Source organism: Strigops habroptila, chromosome 4 (assembly GCF_004027225.2).
Source record: "Strigops habroptila isolate Jane chromosome 4, bStrHab1.2.pri, whole genome shotgun sequence".
Classification (NCBI taxonomy): domain Eukaryota; kingdom Metazoa; phylum Chordata; class Aves; order Psittaciformes; family Psittacidae; genus Strigops; species Strigops habroptila.
The window spans coordinates 83,263,311-83,281,764 of record NC_046358.1 but is presented as its reverse complement, the minus strand read 5'-3'; the positions used below and the strand labels follow the sequence as shown (position 1 = coordinate 83,281,764).

The 18,454-nt window shown below is 51.2% G+C and overlaps 2 protein-coding genes across 7 annotated transcripts in view; one reads left to right on the top strand and one right to left on the bottom strand.

The window, feature by feature from the left end:
- Nucleotides 1-1,249: 1,249 nt before the first annotated feature.
- Nucleotides 1,250-2,982, top strand: PLD6 (phospholipase D family member 6). Its single transcript, XM_030482333.1, has 2 exons — nucleotides 1,250-1,693; nucleotides 1,787-2,982. Exons 1-2 carry the CDS (start codon nucleotides 1,270-1,272, stop codon nucleotides 2,023-2,025), a joined length of 663 nt encoding a protein of 220 aa, XP_030338193.1. The 5' UTR covers nucleotides 1,250-1,269; the 3' UTR covers nucleotides 2,026-2,982.
- Nucleotides 2,983-3,393: 411 nt separating this feature from the next.
- Nucleotides 3,394-18,454, bottom strand: part of MPRIP (myosin phosphatase Rho interacting protein) — an 80,648-nt gene continuing 65,587 nt past the window's right edge. For 3 of the 6 annotated variants that reach the window (XM_030482330.1, XM_030482326.1, XM_030482331.1), the window contains 8 exons: nucleotides 16,982-17,129; nucleotides 16,297-16,414; nucleotides 15,426-15,585; nucleotides 15,194-15,313; nucleotides 14,707-14,793; nucleotides 13,814-13,976; nucleotides 13,299-13,384; nucleotides 3,394-9,774 (listed from right to left, as the gene is read on the bottom strand). In XM_030482330.1, coding sequence (XP_030338190.1) covers nucleotides 9,703-9,774; nucleotides 13,299-13,384; nucleotides 13,814-13,976; nucleotides 14,707-14,793; nucleotides 15,194-15,313; nucleotides 15,426-15,585; nucleotides 16,297-16,414; nucleotides 16,982-17,129 — 954 coding nt within the window. In that variant the 3' untranslated portion in view covers nucleotides 3,394-9,702. Of the gene's footprint in view, nucleotides 9,775-12,141; nucleotides 12,208-13,298; nucleotides 13,385-13,813; nucleotides 13,977-14,706; nucleotides 14,794-15,193; nucleotides 15,314-15,425; nucleotides 15,586-16,296; nucleotides 16,415-16,981; nucleotides 17,130-18,454 lie in introns of all 6 variants that reach the window. The other 3 variants (XM_030482327.1, XM_030482332.1, XM_030482329.1) reach the window with 2 other exon arrangements.

Sequence of the window (18,454 nt, the reverse complement as noted above, 5' to 3'; positions counted from 1 at the left end):
GTTAAAACCCAGTCTCCATCGAGCCTGCAGTCGGTGCATAAGCAGCCCGTGTTTCTGAACAGAGGTGTGGTTTCTTCTGAAGCAGCAAATAGGTGAGCACAAGGTCAAGGCTGAGGCTTCATCATCTTCTTCCTCGTGCTTGTGTTAATGGTGAGTTGTATGCAGTGGTGCTTGGTCTCTGCCCTGGTCTGTGCCATGGACAACCAGGCTCTGGATAACGCATCATTTTTGAGGCAGGGCAAGGAACCCACTAACCTAACGCTTATAAAATGCTCACAGAAACGAAGGGGGAGAGCTGCTAAGTCTGTGAACACACAAAGCAGATGTTCTTGCCTGCCAGAACAGATCTATACATGGGATTACCGAATAATTGCCTGGGCCAGTTCCTGCAGCTCCCAGATTATCCCGCGGGCGCTCCTTTTGCCATCAGAGAGAGTGTGCTGGAATGTGCAGAACTTAATTAACTGAAACTCATGTCTGCAGCCATCTTTCACCACCTTCCTTCCCTCTAAATGCTATGCCTCGAAGACAAACTGGTTGAATCATAGAATCCCAGACTGATTTGGGTTGAAGGGAGCTTAAAGCTCATCCATCCCTTCTCCCTTTGGGTTGAAGGGAGCTTAAAGCTCATCCAGCATCCAAAGCTCATCCAGTCCCTGCCACGGGCCGGGACACCTTCCACTAAAGCAGGTTGCTCCAAGCCCCTGTGTCCAACCTGGCCTTGAACACTGCCAGGGATGGGGCAGCCACAGCTTCTCTGGGCACCCTGTGCCAGTGCCTCAGCACCCTCACAGGGAAGAACTTTTTCCTTATATCCAATCTAAATCTCCCGTTTCAGTTTAAACCCATTCCCTCTTATCCTGTTGCTGCAGGCCGTCATGAAGAGTCCCTCTCCAGCATCCTTGTAGCCACTTTAGTCACTGGAACCTGCTCACAGCTTCTCTTCTCCAGGCTGAACACCCCTAATGTCTTAGCCTGTGCTGCAGCCCCTTTACTCTCCTCGTTGCTCCTCTGACCTTGCTCCAACAGCTCCATGTCCTCCTTACATTGGAGACACCAGAACCCTCCACTGCAGTGCCTCATCGAGCCAGGACCTCCCTTTATCCCATGTGCTTTTCGGTGAGTACCGAACAGGGCGGTGTGCGCGGGTGAGGGCAGCCCGGAACATCTCAAACCCGCCGGGTCCCCGCTCAGCACCTCGGGAGGCTCCCCCTGCTCTAACCTCCCTCCGGCCCACCCGCGCATGCGCCGGGCCGCGGCGGCGGGGCCATGTGGGCTGTGGTGGCTCCGCGGCGGCCGCTCCTTGCGGCGGCGATGGCGGCGGCAGCGGCGGGGCTGGCCCTGGCCGTGGCTGCGCGGCGCTGGCGGCGGCGGCGCCCGGTCCGCGAGGTGCTGTTCTTCCCCTCGCCGCCCAGCTGCACCGAGGCGCTGCTGGCCGAGGCGGCGGGGCCCGGCGCGCCGGTCCAGCCCTGCCCCTGCCCGCTGCCTCGCAACGACTGCTCCCTCAGCCGCCTGCTCCGGAGGCTCCTCTCCGCCCGCCGCTCCCTTGAGATCTGCCTCTTCGCCTTCTCCTGCCCGCAGCTCGGCCGCGCCGTGCGGCTCCTGCACCGCCGCGGCGTCCGCGTCCGCGTTGTCACCGACGCGCAGTACATGGGGCTGCGGGGCTCGCAGATCGGCCTCCTCCGGCACGCCGGTGAGCGGGGAACGGCGGAGCGCTGCGGGGTGGGCTGAAGCCACAGCGGTGGGGTTCTCGGGTCCCGCTGAGGAGGTGGTTGTGTCGTTGTAGGGATCCAGGTGCGCCACGACCAAGGGTGCGGGTACATGCACCACAAGTTCGCCATCGTGGACCGGAGGATGCTCATCACGGGCTCTCTCAACTGGACCACGCAGGCCATCCAGACCAACCGGGAGAATGTGCTGGTGGTGGAGGATGCAGAGTACGTGAAGCCATATCTGGATGAGTTTGAAAGGATTTGGGAAGAGTACAATCCCACCAAGTATAGGTTTTTATCCCAAGGACAGTAAGTGAGCTGCCACGTCCGGCTGGTGAAGTATTAGCAGATGATAGCATTCATGGACTTTAATATATAGACATCACTGCATTATCCACTTGGTAAGTGGATAATTTAGGTAAGCTCCTCCAGAGATGCAAAGTTCTCTCTACCCTGAAGAGCCACAGGTCCTTTGCTGTGGGTCATTCCCATGCTAGAGAGAACAACCCAGCTGTATGGGGAGTTGTGTTGAGGATAGCTGTGATAGGGCTGCCTCCGGAGAGCTTAAAACACTGCAGTGCCCTGGTGCAGATGAGGTGTTCACACAGTGCTAGTAGGTGTTTCAATGGTGAAATGGGTGTTTCTTAACTGGATATTGCCATAAGGAATTGTGGCCCAACACAAAGGAAGAGTTAAGAGGGCTACAGCGAAGATAAGAGTTTGTATAGATGGGTTAAGCACCTTAGTTATGTTTCTTGTTGGCATTAATTGTTAAAAGTTTGTAAAGGAAATCTATAGGAAATAAGAAGGCAGAGATTAGAAGTGTGTTTTGATTTGGTACACGGTTCTTTTGGTTTAAGATGAGGGTTTAAGATGAGCAGAGCTCCAGTGTAAAAGCTTGAGGTAGCAGGTAGTAATGAGTGCTCATCTTCCAGTAGGGAAGTGTTGGGATATCTGGGAAGAAAGGAGATATTCTCTGGGATCAGTCGGTCTCGAGTGCAGACCTGGCTGCAGTTGGCAGTGGCAAGGATGGGGGGCAAGTGAAAAATAAGAAGAAAGGAGGTGAGATCTCTGTCCCTAGAGGTCAGGATGGAACACAGATGGGTGCAATTGAGACTGTTTAACTACCATCTGTGTAAGAATTACTTAATCCTGAATATAAAGTGCCTCAGAATCTTTCGTTTTGATTTGTTTTGCCACCAGTTTTGCTTTGATACAGCAGTGCCATGATGGGCACTATCAAATAAACTGTTTTCACAGAGAACCTCGACATCATCATCTGGTTTTTTGTGCTCCAGGCGATCCCTGTGGGTTGGTTGTTCCAAACATCCAAATCATCAAGACCTCCTGTAGATCCTTAGATGTTATTTAGGATACATGGAATAACAACATCAGAGGGCAGATTTGTTCTAGCAGAGAAAGTTGGCGTGGGTCTGGAGGAAAAAGCATTGCTATTACATAGCACCCATGGAAGGAGCTGAGGAAGGTGGTTCTCTATTAAATCCCATTCAGCAGCATTAGATTTACACTACTTCAAACATATTATTGCTATTAAATACTACCTGTTTTAGTAGCAGTAGTGACTATAAAGGCAAACACCTCACTTACTTAGGTTCAGGCTCTGGCCTCTTCCTGTAGCAGCATCCTCTTTGGAAGAACACACCTCAGTACACAGCATGCAAAGGGTGGTGCAAAAATAGTTTATTAGGATATAGTTAATGTAAAGTTAGGTAATTCTATTTACAAAATAAAAAGGATCAGCTACATCCATGGGCACCTAGCATGTCACACAGGGGGCTGTAAGGAATAAATACAGTGAGAAGTGACCTGTTACAGTGAGCAGTTGGTGGGGAATGGTGGCTCTTAAGCTCTGAAATAAACTGGAGTGGAAGGGAGAAGGGAAGGAGAGAGGAGCTCGCACACACTGAAGAACAGGAGCCTCCAACACCTGCTCCTCTTTCCGGAGGGACAAAATGACACATGAGATGCCATTTCCAGGACTGATCCCTGTGGAAAATCCCCTTAAAAGAGGCTGTTCTGCCCTATGGATGGACAGGGCTTGAGGACAACTGTGCTCCCATCTCTCCTCACTATAAGCCTGCCTGGGTTTGAGCTGCTTTGCTTGGATAGAACCAAGGCAAAGCTGCCTGTTCCTGTTAGGATGGAGGAGGAAGACAACCAATACCACTCCAGGTACCACCACAGACTTGCAGAGCTGCCTTTTTCCTCCCCAAAACTTCATCCTTTCCCATAAAACTGATTCTTTAAAATGATTCCTTAAAATCTCGAGCCATCCAGAACTCCAGGTCCCAGGAGGGTGGGCACAGGTCAAAGCCTCTGTGTTCATATCTGCTTCCTACTTACCACGGTCTCTAGTATCTTACAACATGCTTTGCCATCTCTAGTTTAGAACAAAGAGTGTTCTTGTCAATCCTGCACACGGGCAGCACATGGAGAAAGCATGAAGAACACAACAGTGATTGCACTCATCATTGAGGAGTTCATGACCAGCTGCCTTAGTTCAGTTAGTACCAACTTACTTGGCTCTTCAGGGTTCTGCTAGTAAACCCCACACTCTTGGTTTCCTTCAGTAGTCACAGACTGAGGCAGGGCAAGCCTGTTGCTTCCAGCCTGGTGCTCCCTGATCCTGTACATTGGATTCTCTGATGAGAAATGCCTTCTACTGCAGGATCACCTAAGTTCAACTCAGCAGCATCTTATACTGCAAGTTATGTCTGAAGTTACACATTGTGAGTTGCGGCGCGCTTCAGGACATGTGTCTGTACAGCAGGGTCTGGTGTTCCCTTGTGAAGTCCAAGAGGATCTGGAATGTGCTGCACACGGGAGTTCCAGCACTACAGCAGTGCCTCACGAGCCCGTACCCACTGCACATGGTGTGCTCCGTCACCGAGTAGCTCTATAGTAGCACACCACTAGGTCACAGTCTGCACATGCATGATATTCATGCCACTACCAAATAAATACAACATTATGGAGCTCTCTGTATGGAAATAAACCAACCCAAGTTTATAGGTTACAGTTCTCAAACCATGTGCATGATCTTTGGACGAGTATCTCCAAAAGTAAAGGTACAGGTCAGCAGAAAAGGTTTGTAAAGATATTTATAACAGTCATTAAAACCAAACCAGGACAGTTTATAGGGTGGGTTGGACATGTCACACTCATTGCTCTTCTCCCAACCAAAGCGGGACATCTGGGTTAAACCAGGATTTAAACCTCAAAACCACAACGTAGGCACAAAAGAGACCCCTCCACTGATTGCTGAGTAATAAATATGTACATGCGTGCTCTGGATACTATAATACAGGCTTTAAATTACTCTTTTAAAAGACAAGAATAACAAAGCTTGGGGTTTTCTTCTCTAAAAAGGGGGAAAAGATTACAGAGCAAAGGCAAGCTGCAGTGAGTGCTTCAGTGGCCACAATCCAGGTACTGCATCCGACCAGGGGAAAAGGCAAAGGACTAGTCTAAGTGCAGAGCTGGTACAAGAGGGAGACACTTTGCAGTGCTGGGGACACTGCTATTGACACAGAGACCTTCCTGGGTTGCAAGATACTGGGTTTGAAGCAAATGAACACAATTTGCTGCTGCTTTTATATGTGGGCAAAGAAAAGGTCACATTTAAAGAAGGATTCAGCCTGTTTCAGGAGAGACAAATGGTGCGAAACTCTTACACAGGAAAATCATTACTTGGAGCCTGTGCCTGCACCATCCTCACACTTGACTCTTCCTACACGTCACATTTCGGTACTACCAACAGTGTAGAACTGTGCAAGATGCAGCAGCTTGTGTTTTACGTGTTGCTGTGTAGCTGTGGTGCCCTGGAAAGCACCTGAAGCAGGTCCCTGCAGTGGTACCACACACCAAAGGGTGATGCTGGGCAGTGGGATGATGCAAATAGACTTTGAAAGCCTTCTGTGCAAGTGGGGAGCTCACCCTCTCCCCCTGATGCTTTCCTCCCCTCTCCACACACTTCCTAATTTAAATTGCCACTGATTCATCCTGAAAGATGGGAGAAGCAGGAAGCAGCAATAGGATAACTACGGCACATTGATACAGGTGAAAAGCTTCCCAGCTGGCTTTCTGCTTTGTTTCCCTTTATTTTAAAGCACTGCTCTCTGCAGAAATATTTGTTTTCGGCTGCTTATTGGCTGTATTGGCTGTTTATCTCTTCCTATAATGCCTCTTGCTTTGGAGAGATGCTTAAATACTTGTCAGGCTGCGAGGAGAACAGACCCCAAAGCCTGGAGCTTGCAGCCACCATTCACAATATCTGTCTGCATCCCACAGCATCATCCCTCTTCCTCTCTTTCTCTGGTACCCCCAGAGCTCATAGCTACTACCATAGGATATCGTATACAGCATTCCAACCCAGTGATGTGCTGCCCCAAAGGGTGCAGGTGATCCTGAGGGTGCCAAAAGGCCCCTAATACCTCCTTGGGACAGCACAGTCAGGCTCTCTCTTAGCTTTCAAAGGAACCAAATTCCGCAGTGGCAGACGGCTGCTCCTACATGCTACAGCATGAAACCACCACCATGTTCATGAGAGACCCCTTTGCTTAGCGATAAACACTTTAAACCCACATCATCCAGCAAAAAGATTCATTAATTTGGCTTATTAAACATTGCTAAAATCATGGCAGAGGCGGCCAGTCCCACTGGTCCCTCACACACCACGTTCCCTGCACTGCCCTCCTGTTCTATTTCAGCTACATCTTGTTGTTAGTGCCAGTTTATACCTTTTTCCCCAGCAAACCTGCCTGTTCTGCCTTCCTCAGCTATCTGCAGGTCCAGAGAAGCTGCCAACATTAAATGAAAGCATCCTGATAGCAAACCTCTGAGCAGCTGATCCCCCTTGTCTGATGCTGTTCATACAGAAGGATGGGGGGTGATGGGAGCACTGACACTGTGTGTAGAATAAGGTAAAAACACAGGAAAGAGTGAAGATAATCCAGCTGCATCCCTGCAGCCCCTCACTTGGGCACATCCATAGGAAGGAGCAAGAGCTGTACAAGTGTTCCCGAATGACTTCCCCCCCATAAACACCAGTATATATGTATATAAATAAGAACACTACACTCCAGCCTCTCTTCACAGGGTAATGCTGAGCCAGAGCACAAGCAGAAAGCACATCCCTGACCTTCCTTGTCTTCTGTACCCCTGTTTTTATCTTACCTTCTTCTTCCTTCCTGCCCCATCCACCACTGAAGTGCTGCCACCTTTGCCAACACACTGCAGCACCTTCCTCACCCCTCTTAAACACCCAAATCCCATTAGTGTATTTACATATGAGCTTCACCTGGTAGCTCTGCCCGTGCCCTCCACTAAGCTGTTCTCTATTAAGAAATAAGGCTCCAAGCAGGAGCACTGGCAAAGAAATCAAGTGTTTCTACTCAATACCTAGGACTAAGCTGCAAGAGAGGATTGCTTAGTGTGAGCAAGCATAGAGCAGATAATATCCCTCCCATGGAGAGCCTCAAGATACTCAGTGGCATGATCCTGGATCAGAAAAGGTCCGTCTTGCATCCTCCACAGCACCCACATGCCAATGCAGACAGCAAGTACATGACTTCTAGTCCTCATGAGTGCTTCTGAGCAAATGAAGTACGCAAGGAAAAGCAGGATTTGCTAGGGGATGTAAGAAAGGTCAGGGTCCACGTGGCGAGAAGGAGACCAGCACATGTTCCTCTTGGTTGGCTAAAAAGGATAAAGTCCCATCGTATGTCTTGAGAGAAGAGGAAAAGGAAGGCATCCTGGAGCCAGTGATGTCTTGTAAGGGAAGAGCACTGGCCATGCTCCTCCATGGTGGGATGGGAGGAGGACTAAGGCAGCTGCTGGCTGATGGGTTAAAGCAAACACAATGCAGGAAGCAGCACTGAGACTCTCGGAGTGGCTGGTGGCTGATCAGACGTGGTCCGTGTGGGTCATGGCTGGAAAGGCTCCTGGGTCCAAAACATCTGAGGGCACGTGCCTGCTGACGAGGGAAAAGCCTTTGTATCCAAGTGGTTGAGCATCTTTCCTGTCCTGCTCCTATCTCCAGGACTTCCATGTACACCCAGGCAGAGATTACAGAGCACCGCAATGGGAGAGCATCCCTGTACGTGCTCTGCTCACTGCTCGGCACTGGCATCTTGGCTGGGGACAAGTGGGGCTCCTATGGGCAGGACCAGAGTGCTGCCACAAGGTGCCAGGCTGAGCACTTGGCCATGGCAAGGCCACGCAAGCTGGATGAGAGCCTGATGCACGTCGTGGTTCGATGAAGCCATCTCCTGCTGAGGGTCTGAGACACAAGCTTGCTGCTCTGATGGGAAGGATGAGGGCGAACACTCTCACCCACCATGGTCCAACCTGCCAGGACTGGAGGTGCCTGGTACCAGCCTTGTGGTGCTCACTGCTCCAGGGCTGCAGGGAGAGTTTGCTCTATGGGCTGTGCTTGTACAACCACCTAACAGCCCCAAAATCAGCCATGAAAGCACATAGAGCTGCCTCAACCATGTGTTAAGCACCTGATAGACAAGGCGATGCTTTGCTCCATGTAAAGGCTTGGGTGCATCTTTAACAGCCCAGCCCGATGTGATGTGGGTCAATAAGCAGCTAAACAGGGCTGGGAAGCCAATGTGCCAGAGCACTGCTTCAGCTCTGCTTGGTGAGGCAGGACCTGAGGTCTTTACAGATGGCATCTTGCAAATCAGCCTGGGATAAAGCAGCACAGGCTGCTTCTAGGAAGACAACCTCATGTGCTGCATCTAGTGCTACTAGCTCCCTCAGCTCTCTTAGTTTGCATCTCTTTATGGGCCTCACGGTGCTGAATTGTATGCTCTTTGAATACAGAAGCTATCAGGACTGAGAAGGTCTGAAGCACATACTGGTTTTGAGATCTTTATTTCAGGAAAAAAAAAAGATTAAAGAATTAAAATAGGAGCTGCCCTGCTGACAAGAAGAGTTTGAATTCAAGAAGCTGATAAAAAAGGGGCATTATATGCATTGAGCACTGTGCATTTTCAGTCAATATCGGCTCTACTTTCTACTCTACTTTCCTTTGACTAGGAAAAGGGAGTTTCACATGCGCACAGACCCTGGGATACACGGGACTCAATGAGAGGAAGGGAGTAACAGCAATAAAAGAGAGTGCTGGGCTTGATCTAACAGAGGCAAGGAAGTGATCTTAAAGCTCGGGCCCCCAAAACACCAACTCCAACCACCAGCGAGACGGGAGGCAAAGACACGCGGCTGGGGCGGACTCGATGGTGCGCTGGAGCATCTGCAGCTCCCTATCCACAACTACTGCAGCCACCAAAGCTCCACCAGGCTCCGGCATCGCCTACATTCAGGATACGGCAGAGTCACGGGGCAGGAGAATCACTTCTTGCATCCTTCTCCAGCGGGATGTCAGTGTTTGTACCTCCAGGCTGCGTACGCCGACACGGACCTGCGCTCCCCGACAGCTTCCCCCAGGCTTTCCCCCCCTTGTAGGTGCAAGTAATGCAATCGAGATCCAATGGTTAGATTAGGCTCCTGGCGTGCTCTGAGCACTGGGTCTCTTGACAGCAGTAAGGGCTAGGAATGGCTGATACGCTGATACCACCACCCAGGCCCTGCTTGCATACCAAAACAGTTGGTACGACAGAGCTAGCTTATTAACAGGCTACTGAGCCTTAATACTGACACTTAGTGTAATGGTTTACAGTAAAGGAGGGATTCTCCTACAAAGCGCCAAAGAGAGGAGGGGGAAAACCACCCCACTCCGATCCCTTCCTCTCCCTCTCAAGAGTCTCTGGAGCATCTCACAAGCAAGGGAAAGGAGCTGGGAAGGCAAAGGGGTGGCACCACCACCGCGGCGCCGGGTCCCGTCGGGGGCATCGAGACGAACGACAGCAAAAGGACAGTCGTAAGGAAGGAGAGACAAACGGTGCTGGTGCTGTGCTGCCTCAAGCTGGGAGGTGCGCGTGGTCAAGCGGAGCGGGGAGAACTAGGCATTCTTCAAGTCCCTGGATTCAAAAAGCTTCAGGCGTTCTTGCACAGTCAGGCCTTCCTTCAGACTCTGGGAGAGACAAAAGACACACGGCGTTGGGACACGGGTGGTGGGTACGGGGCACATGGAAAGGGTGCGATGCTCAGGCAAAAGGAGATGTGGGCAGCAGGAGAATGGCCTCGTAGTGGAGGGATTAGTGGGACATGCTAAGAGAGAACACACGGTTATGGAGGGTGGTTACTGGTGAAGAGCCCCTAGAGAGAGGGTGAGATTGCGGATGAACCAGGCGATGAGGGACATGCTGCAAGTGGGATTAGCTCCGCATGGAAAATGACCTGGAGCCTGCATGGTGATGGGGGTGATTTCAATGGAGATCCGGGCAGGTCAGCTCGGATCTGTTATGTTAAAGCACTGTGCTGCTGAGCAGGACCTGCAGGCTGGTCCTCCCTGCACCACTGCAGCATCGACTGGATGTGCATCCATGCGGGACGCTCCTGGCTCCAGTCAATGTGTGGGCTTTGCTCAAGCAGTCCTGTAACTGCGGTTTTGGTGCTAGCGACAATCCCACTCTTTCTCTAAGCCCATTTGGGGGCTCTCCCAAGCCAAAGCTGCCTCTACTGCACAAGGTTAGACAGAGGACTCGCTAAATGCTTGCTTCAGGTCTAGCAGGATGTGATGGCTGATCCAATTCGGATGCAGCATCCAGACTGCAAGGCACAACACTCCGATAGACACCAGAAAAGCCCATCCCGCTAGTCCTCAGCATTTGGATTTGTGAAAGCTCTCATTACACATGGGGACCCAGGAGAACAGCTATGAGAGGAGTAGAAACCCAGAAGCAAACTGCTTAACTCCTATACAACAGCTTTAACCTGAAACTAGCCCAAGGAGATGCACAAACCTAACACCAACCTTCACTCCATCCTCCAGCCCCAAAGCTGTGATTTAGGCTGGATCATGATGTGCTTTACAGACCAAGACATGGCAGGTTCAGAAGGCACTGACCTGAATGCAAAGCTCCTTCTATTAACAGGCAGCCAGCTCCCCTTTTGCTTGTACTTCCCTATGTACAATCATAGCACAGGTTGACATAAGACTTTTGGGCTGGGTTTTCTTTAATGTGTGTTTATCAAGGCAGGAATCCACGATGAACTTGCCCTGAGGCTGTGCAGATTCCCATGGTTACTGTACTGCTTTACATGTTCCTCCTCCCACAGCCCCACAGATACAGAACGAAGCAGCACGGAAATGAAAGCACTAAAATGGGTTGAATTTCCAAATGCTGTGTGCTCTTTTCAAAGGGCAGCAGAGTCTCTTGGGATGTGAGTATCTGAACAGACACTTCCTAAAGGAAGTTTACTTTGGGCCTCTTTAAATGGGCAGCAACCCATGGATTCCAGTTTGTGCATCTGATGTCTCGTGAGATGGAAGGAGACAACAGAAACCATCAGACTATGCTGCCTGATGGTATAAATTCCAGCAAATCCACCCCATAAGCAGTCTCACAACCCATTCAAGTTGCTCATGAGGGGAGCCTGATGAAGGGAGACTAATGTAGGATGAAATCTGTCCTAAAGGGATCCTCCATCAGACTTCCTGGGGCTCTCCAGGGAGCTGGGGAGCTCCCCTCTCTTCTCTAACCTCCCTCTGCAGATGCTCTAACCTCAGTCTTTACCAGGGGCCAGTAAATCAACTATTGCTCCAGTTACTCAAGGCTCATTAGGATCTGCCTCATAGCTCCCTCCTTTTGCTGGATGAGCTCAGAAGCCTCAGGCCAGCAGGATGGAGGTGCAATGCCAAGGGATGGAAAGCAGTGGGGTGGACACCAAGGAGCTGGAAGAAGCCTGGAGAGCAGGAGGAGGAGGAGGTTACTGGGCAAGGAAGACTCTTTTGCTCAGGCACAGATCAACCTAAAGAAGCAGCAGCTATAGGTAAAAGAAATTTAGGACATCCCTCTGCAGCTGAGACCAGGGCCACCACTTTACATGCTCCAGGCTTATGTGGGAAGTGCATTTATAGGCATCCCCAACCCACTCCTCATCCTGGCTAACAGCAGAAAGGCTGTTTTCCTACAAGACCTGGATGCTGCTGGAGTTTAGTCTGAGGCATGCAGAGTCATCCAAGCATGCACACTCAGTGTCCCACGCTCCCAACACAGCCAACAGGAACCATGTCCAAATCCTCTCTGTGATGGTTAGCTGTGTTGGCAAGGGTGGGAGGAGCAGGAAGACAAGAAAGCCGTATTCCCCATGGAAAAGGACTGCATTTCATATGGATCTTGGGTACACTGACTGCTCCCCTTCTCCCTCCCCCAGTAAAGTAATTAGCCATAAATAAATCACAGTCATTAAGAGCAGAAGGGCTCTGGTTTGCCATGTGCATGCAAAAGTGGCCGCTCCAGTGGTGGTGGGTCTTGGTGGGTGCCGGTCTGTTTACCTACGTGGCAGGGAACCTGGACTCGGGTTCATTTCAGTTATCCCATGAGACCTGCTCAATAACGGACTGTTGAAGGAAGAGGCAAAATAAAGAGAAACAAAAACAGAACAAGAAGCTCATCAATCCCAAATGCATTGGTGCAGCCCCAGCCCCCCAGCGATGCGAGCAGGCAGAGCCCATGCTTGCTCTCCTCTCCTCCTTCCCCACCAAGCAACACACACAATGGGGACCACTCCATAAGTGGTCTGAGTTGAAGTGGTGAAGGGAAACCCAGCATCAGACCTGGCCCAGCAGGTCTGGGCTGCCCTGAAATGCACAAGGATGCTCTCTGCATTTACTCAGTGCAGCACAGACTGTTTCCTCTGCATGGGCACTGAGCTAGAAGCCTTCTGCCTGTCCAGCTTCTTGCTCCACACAAGATCCCAACCACTTCAAACATCAGCATGAGACACCAGGTATCCAGTGGTGACGGCAAAGCAGGCTTTGCCCATGCTGATCTTCCTTCAACTGACCTATGGTTAACGATGACTTGTGAGCAGCTTTGTTTGCCCTTTTTTATCCCTGTGGTCCCAAAGCAACAGCCAGTGTGGAACATGATGTGACTGTGGCTGTCAGCAGGCCAAGCAGGAGAGCTTGGCACAGCATCACTCAGCTTTGAGACCCACAGCCAGAGAAACCCAGGGCCATCTGCACCGTGTTAACACACAAGCAAAGTGTGTGTTAAATACACCCAGGACCAAGGCATCGTTGTTCCATGTAAGACCAAAAACCTTGCAGTGATGAACACTAAAGCCTAGAATGATGTGCATGTTTCCACCTAAATTTCAACTGAAAACGGGGAGCAAGTACTGGGAGAGTCCTCCTGTGAAAGACCAAAGAACAGGGTGAACTTCATCTTTCTTTCAAGTGGGGAGCAGCTTCACACCTCCATCTCAGCAGGGTCAGGACTGTGTATGGGCATCTTGGGGGGAATAGGCCCTGCCTGGCTGCTCAGCCAACCATTTTGCAGTCAAAAGCTCACTTTTCTTCCTAGTGACTATCACCAGTGACTGGGACATTCCCAGTTTTCTTCCCCTATCTTTCCTTCCTACCTAGGACCACCACTGGAAACTAATACTGGGTATTCCCATCACACGGGGCAGGAGATCTGTGCTCACCTTTGACCTGATATTCCTTAGTTGCCGGCTAACACTGGATCTGTCTTTCTTCAAGAAATCAGGGTTGCTTTTTGATTTCATAATATCTGGGAAGAAGCAGAAGAAATGGTGTTAATGTGGTGCCTGTTGCATCCCTGCAAGGAGCAGGGCTGGGGCTTTTCTGCCCTCCCATCCCGGGCAAGTGCCCTGCTGTGCCCAACTCAAAGCAATGCTGCTGTATGGTCAGAGGGGACTCTCAGTGTCTCCACTCCCCTGTACCATGAGGTTTTCCCAATGCAAAGTGCCAGAAGGCTTTCAAATCCCATCAACTTCCATCTGTGGGCTGGAAGGAAGAACTGCCACAGGAGGGCAGCTCCACTGCAAAGAGTGGAGGTGGGAAGCAGCATGAAACAGCAAAAAAGCCCCATGGCAAGTCCTATCCTCAGACCCATTACTGCACAAGGGCTCATATGCCAGGATGCATATGTTAGCTCAGGAAACCCATGATTCCATAGAGCTGCTGGAGGAGCACTGACCATATCCCGATACAGTGGTGTTCACAGGGGATTTCTCTCCCTGAGCTTCTGTGGCTGCTTTCAGCTGCTCTTTCAACCTGCTGATATCACAGTCTGCCTTGGCCTTCACGATGCTCAGCTCTGTGTAGATGTCTTTGTACTTGTCGCTGGCGTATTTCTTATCCTGGCAAAGGAACAAGAACAACCCAGTGGAGTCAGACACACAGTTGGAGCCGAGGAGGTTGTGAATGCACTGAAGAGGAGCTTGGCAAATGCCCACGGAAGAAGAGCCGGCACCAGGGAGAAATGCTTGGCTGGGGCCATGCACATATTTCATACACAGCCTAAAGCTGCCTCTAACAGTGGGACAGGGCTTGGGAGAGGCAGAAAGCTCTTCCAGTGGTGAGCGTGGAATCATGGAATGGTTAGGGTTGGAAGGGACCTTAAAGACCTTAAAGGAGAAGAGCATACAGCACTGCCCATGCATACAGCCCCTTCATTACAGGATTACTTGTTTGTGGGTTTTAACTTCAGCAAAGACACAGAAATCCAGCAAAATTCCCAGAAATGGCCTTGGCACAGAGGCCATCCAGAGCAAACCAGATCCAGTGCTGGGAGGCTGGGCAGATCCCTAACACTGACTATTTTTACCATTTAAATTTGATCTGATGTGACAGGAATAAGGAAAAAGCACTGAAGGGATGTTTCCCACACGGTCTCCCTTGAGGGGGTAAGTCCTAAGCTGACACGGTTGTGGAGTGCTTTACTGATGACACCAAATGGGTATTCAACTCCACGCAGGGGAAACATTAACTATTGCTTCAAATCTGGGTATAAGTGAGCTGAAATCTGAGCACACACACACACAGGAGCAGAGCACATAAGAGGATTTGCAGAACCATCCCTGGCATTACCCTCAGTGCTGTCTGCAGCTCGTCTTTGAGGGAGCTGATCTCCTGCTTCAGGTACTGGATTTCTGACTCTTTGACCCGCAGCAGGACCTGTGGGAACAAAAGCAGCACATGTTCACACCTGAGAGATGCAGCATGATCCCGAGATGCTCTCCCACTGTGCCCGGTGACAACCTGCTACATATGGTTCACCCATCTGGTTCAATGAGAAAATTAGCCCTGGGTCTCTTGGGAACTTGCCCAAGCTCCCTGCACACCCCTTGTTTTCTGTCCCCACTGCTTTGTATGGACTGGATCCCAGGGGACAAACAGGGTGTGTGTGAGAAGGGAACATCAGGACTCCATAATCCCCTGGCCCCACTGCACCCCATAATGCACAGCACTGAGCAGCCACACAGACCCGCTGCATGGAGGTATGGATGGCTGTGGCATGCTCCCAGGGGTCCAAAGTCACTTGTGCTTGCCCTTGGGCAAAGCAGAGCTCACTCACCTCCAGCTCGTAGGCATCCTTGCCTTGTGTAAGAGGCGACCCAGCAGCCTCTCCCCCGCCCTCCCCGGTCAGCAGGGTCCTCAATCGCGTGATCTCCGCAGCCAGGCGGTTATTCAGCTCCTGGGAAGAGAAGGAGAACCATGTGGGAATGGGGAGCATGGCCACGGCTTGGAGCCCACCGTGCTGCCCACTGGGCTGTCACCCCCTGCCCTGGGCATGGGGAGGATCTCACCTGGTTGTGGGCATTGAGCTCCTGGTTCTCGCGCTGGCACTGGCGGAGGGCCTGCCTCTCAGCCTCCAGCGCCTGCGCCAGGTGAGCGTTCTCCAAGCACTTCTGGGAGTACTGCTCCGAAAGCACCTCCAGCTCCCGCTGCACCGACTGCAGCTCCTCCCTGTGGAACACACACGGGTAGTGCCCTCCCTGCACACATACTGTGCCACCAGCACCCCGGGACAACACAACTGGGATCTAAGCACTAAGGAGGACTTTGTGTGTTCCCTTTGGGAAAAGCCTCAAGCCCAGAGTGAGGTAACTCTTCCCTCTCCTGGCACAGCGGTGCTTGGGCACCAAAGGGGATGGGAGGTCTCTCTCTAGGGGGTTAAATGGCAGAAACTTCCTCAGGTTTCCAAAACTGAGCTGAGATCTATCAAGCTAAACTGAAAGAGGGGAGATTGAGATGAGCTCTGAGGCAGAAGCTCTTCCCTGTGAGGGTGCTGAGGCGCTGGCACAGGGTGCCCAGAGAAGCTGTGGCTGCCCCATCCCTGGCAGTGTTCAAGGCCAGGTTGGACACAGGGGCTTGGAGCAACCTGCTCTAGTGGAAGGTGTCCCTGCCCATGGCAGGGGATTGGAACTGGGTGAGCTTTAAGGTCCCTTCCAACACAAACCATTTTATGATTCTAAGCCTGGTCTGGGCACTTGCGACCGGTGTATTTCCGCACCTACACATCTTACATAGATGCACCAAGGTTAATAAAGCTGCTTGGCTGTTCTGCTCAGCTCCCACATGGGGATAAGCCAAAAACTGAAGGAGAATAAGGGGTGTCCCACATGTGTGATCTCTTTGCAAGACACCGTGACAGAAGGAGGAGGATGATGGTCTTACAGGTATTGCCTTCGGAGGGCCTCGATGTCGGCGTTGACGCTGCTGATCTGGGAGCGCTGGGACTTCTCCAGCTCCCGCTCCAGCTCCTCCCGGTGCGCGTTCTTCATGGCTTCAATGGCTGCATAGGACACACAGTGCCCAGCACAGCATCAGCACCCAGCACAGCATTACCACCCAGCACCACTCCACCCAAGGGCATTCTGTTTGAGCTTTTGTTTGGTTTTGAAAGGAACAAAACCCGAGCCATCCCCATGAACCTCCCACAGCTTCACAGCTTCAGTTTGTGTTCCTGGCTTCTGCAAATCTTAATGAAGTGCAAACAATTGTCCTATTCACATGTTTTTTGCTGAATTGTGGGACTCCTAACGCAGAGTCCTCGGCTCCAGTGCTTTAAAACTCCCTGGGGCACCAAAGAATGAATTCAGTGTGGAATTGGCAATAAATTAACCACAGGAATGACCAGTGCCAGACCACATTACAGCCAGGGAGAGGGGTACCAAGCCTGGAGAAGAACCAGGAGATGGGCCTCCATCCAAAACATCTCTCCCACCAGCCCTTTTCCATCTTTCTGTGATCCCCACCCATTCCATGCTCTGCTCCTCTGTACTGGAGCAAACACCACCCCTTTGTCCCCATCGACACGGAGCTGTCCCGCCACAGGGGACCCTGTGGCATGTCCCCATACCTGAAATGGTGGCAGCCGTCTCCTCTGCCAGCAGGCGGTCCTTCTCCTCCCGCAGCTTCTCCAGCTCCCGCTGGTGCTGCCGCTGCAGGTCCTCAATCTTCTTCTGGTGTGTCTCCTCCATGGCTGCAAAGCCCCTTTCACATGTTGCCTGCAAAAGGGATGAGGGGAAGGGGTTGGCCTGTGCTGGGCTGATATCATAGTGGTGGTGAGACCACCGGGAGCCACACACCAGTGGATAGGTCAGCACCCATGTGCTATCACTGGGATGTTCTCCCTCCCCAACCATGGAGGAGCTGGCTGAGGATGAACCTCGCAAGGTCAGGGCTTGTCCTGCAGTCACTAGACCCTACTGTGCTCCTTCTGCTCTCTTCTGCAATGCCTGATTTCATACAGCCACCTCTGGGGTGGACAGCAGGTGACTCCTGACAGCAACAGGACCTTAATTCCCAACTGAGCATTGCTTCAAATGCTGCACAGGCAATTATTTGGTAATTGAATTAATAGGAGTGAACTTAGGCCAGGGCATGGAGCAGTGCTCTGGGGCTTAGGAGTCACCAGGGGTGAGATCCTGCATTCCAGCATGGTCCTTCTGCCCCAGATGCCTGTTTCCAGCTCAGCCACCAGCCTGGTCATCCCACCGAGGGCTTCAGGATGCTGGATGGACACACGGCTGCAGGACAGAGGCAGGGCAGCAAAGCCACAGGCAGGCTCAAGCTATGAGCTGGGAAGGGGCACACACTGGGGACATGGTCCTCAAGCCCCATTAGACAGCTGGGGGCAAACCTGATGCTGAGCACTGCACTGGGCTTTTCTCCCTTTTCATGCTCCAGGCTGGCTTTATTTCCTGATTTCTATGGATTTCTTCTTGATTCACATTTGTGTTTTCCAGGGGAAGCAAGAACTGTCACCTTGGGATTCCATGGGAAATTTAAGGGGGACAAATTCACCTCCCTAGTGACAAAAGTGCTCATGACAGTCTCACACCACTGACTACACTAACATACCCTCCTCGGCACCACTTTTTGTCTAATGCTCTGTAACCTGTGCCATCCTCATTCCCTATTTTCAGCTCTGGTGACTTTTTCCCCTCATTTTTAAGTTTTAATCCCGAGGCATTCTTCACTTTCTCAGCCTTATTTGTTTTTGAAACTCATAACTCAGAGCCAGAACCTGTCTGGACTTGTCTTCGAGTGGCGTGAAGGAGCCTTGCAGGGCTCTCCATTACACCTCTAATGCTGGAGGAAAATGCTCCTCCATAGGTCTGGCTGTAGATTCAGTATTTAATGTATTGTAAATGCATTGCTACAAATCCAGGACATCTGAACATGTACAACCCAGTACCTCGTGTTACTGATGGTACATTCTCCATCAGGTTCAGATGAGAAGAATCAAGCACATTTAAGCCTGTAAATTGGACAGCTTTGCCATTGCTGGTTAGCTTTCTAGCCAAAGGAACTTCTTACTTTGCTGGCT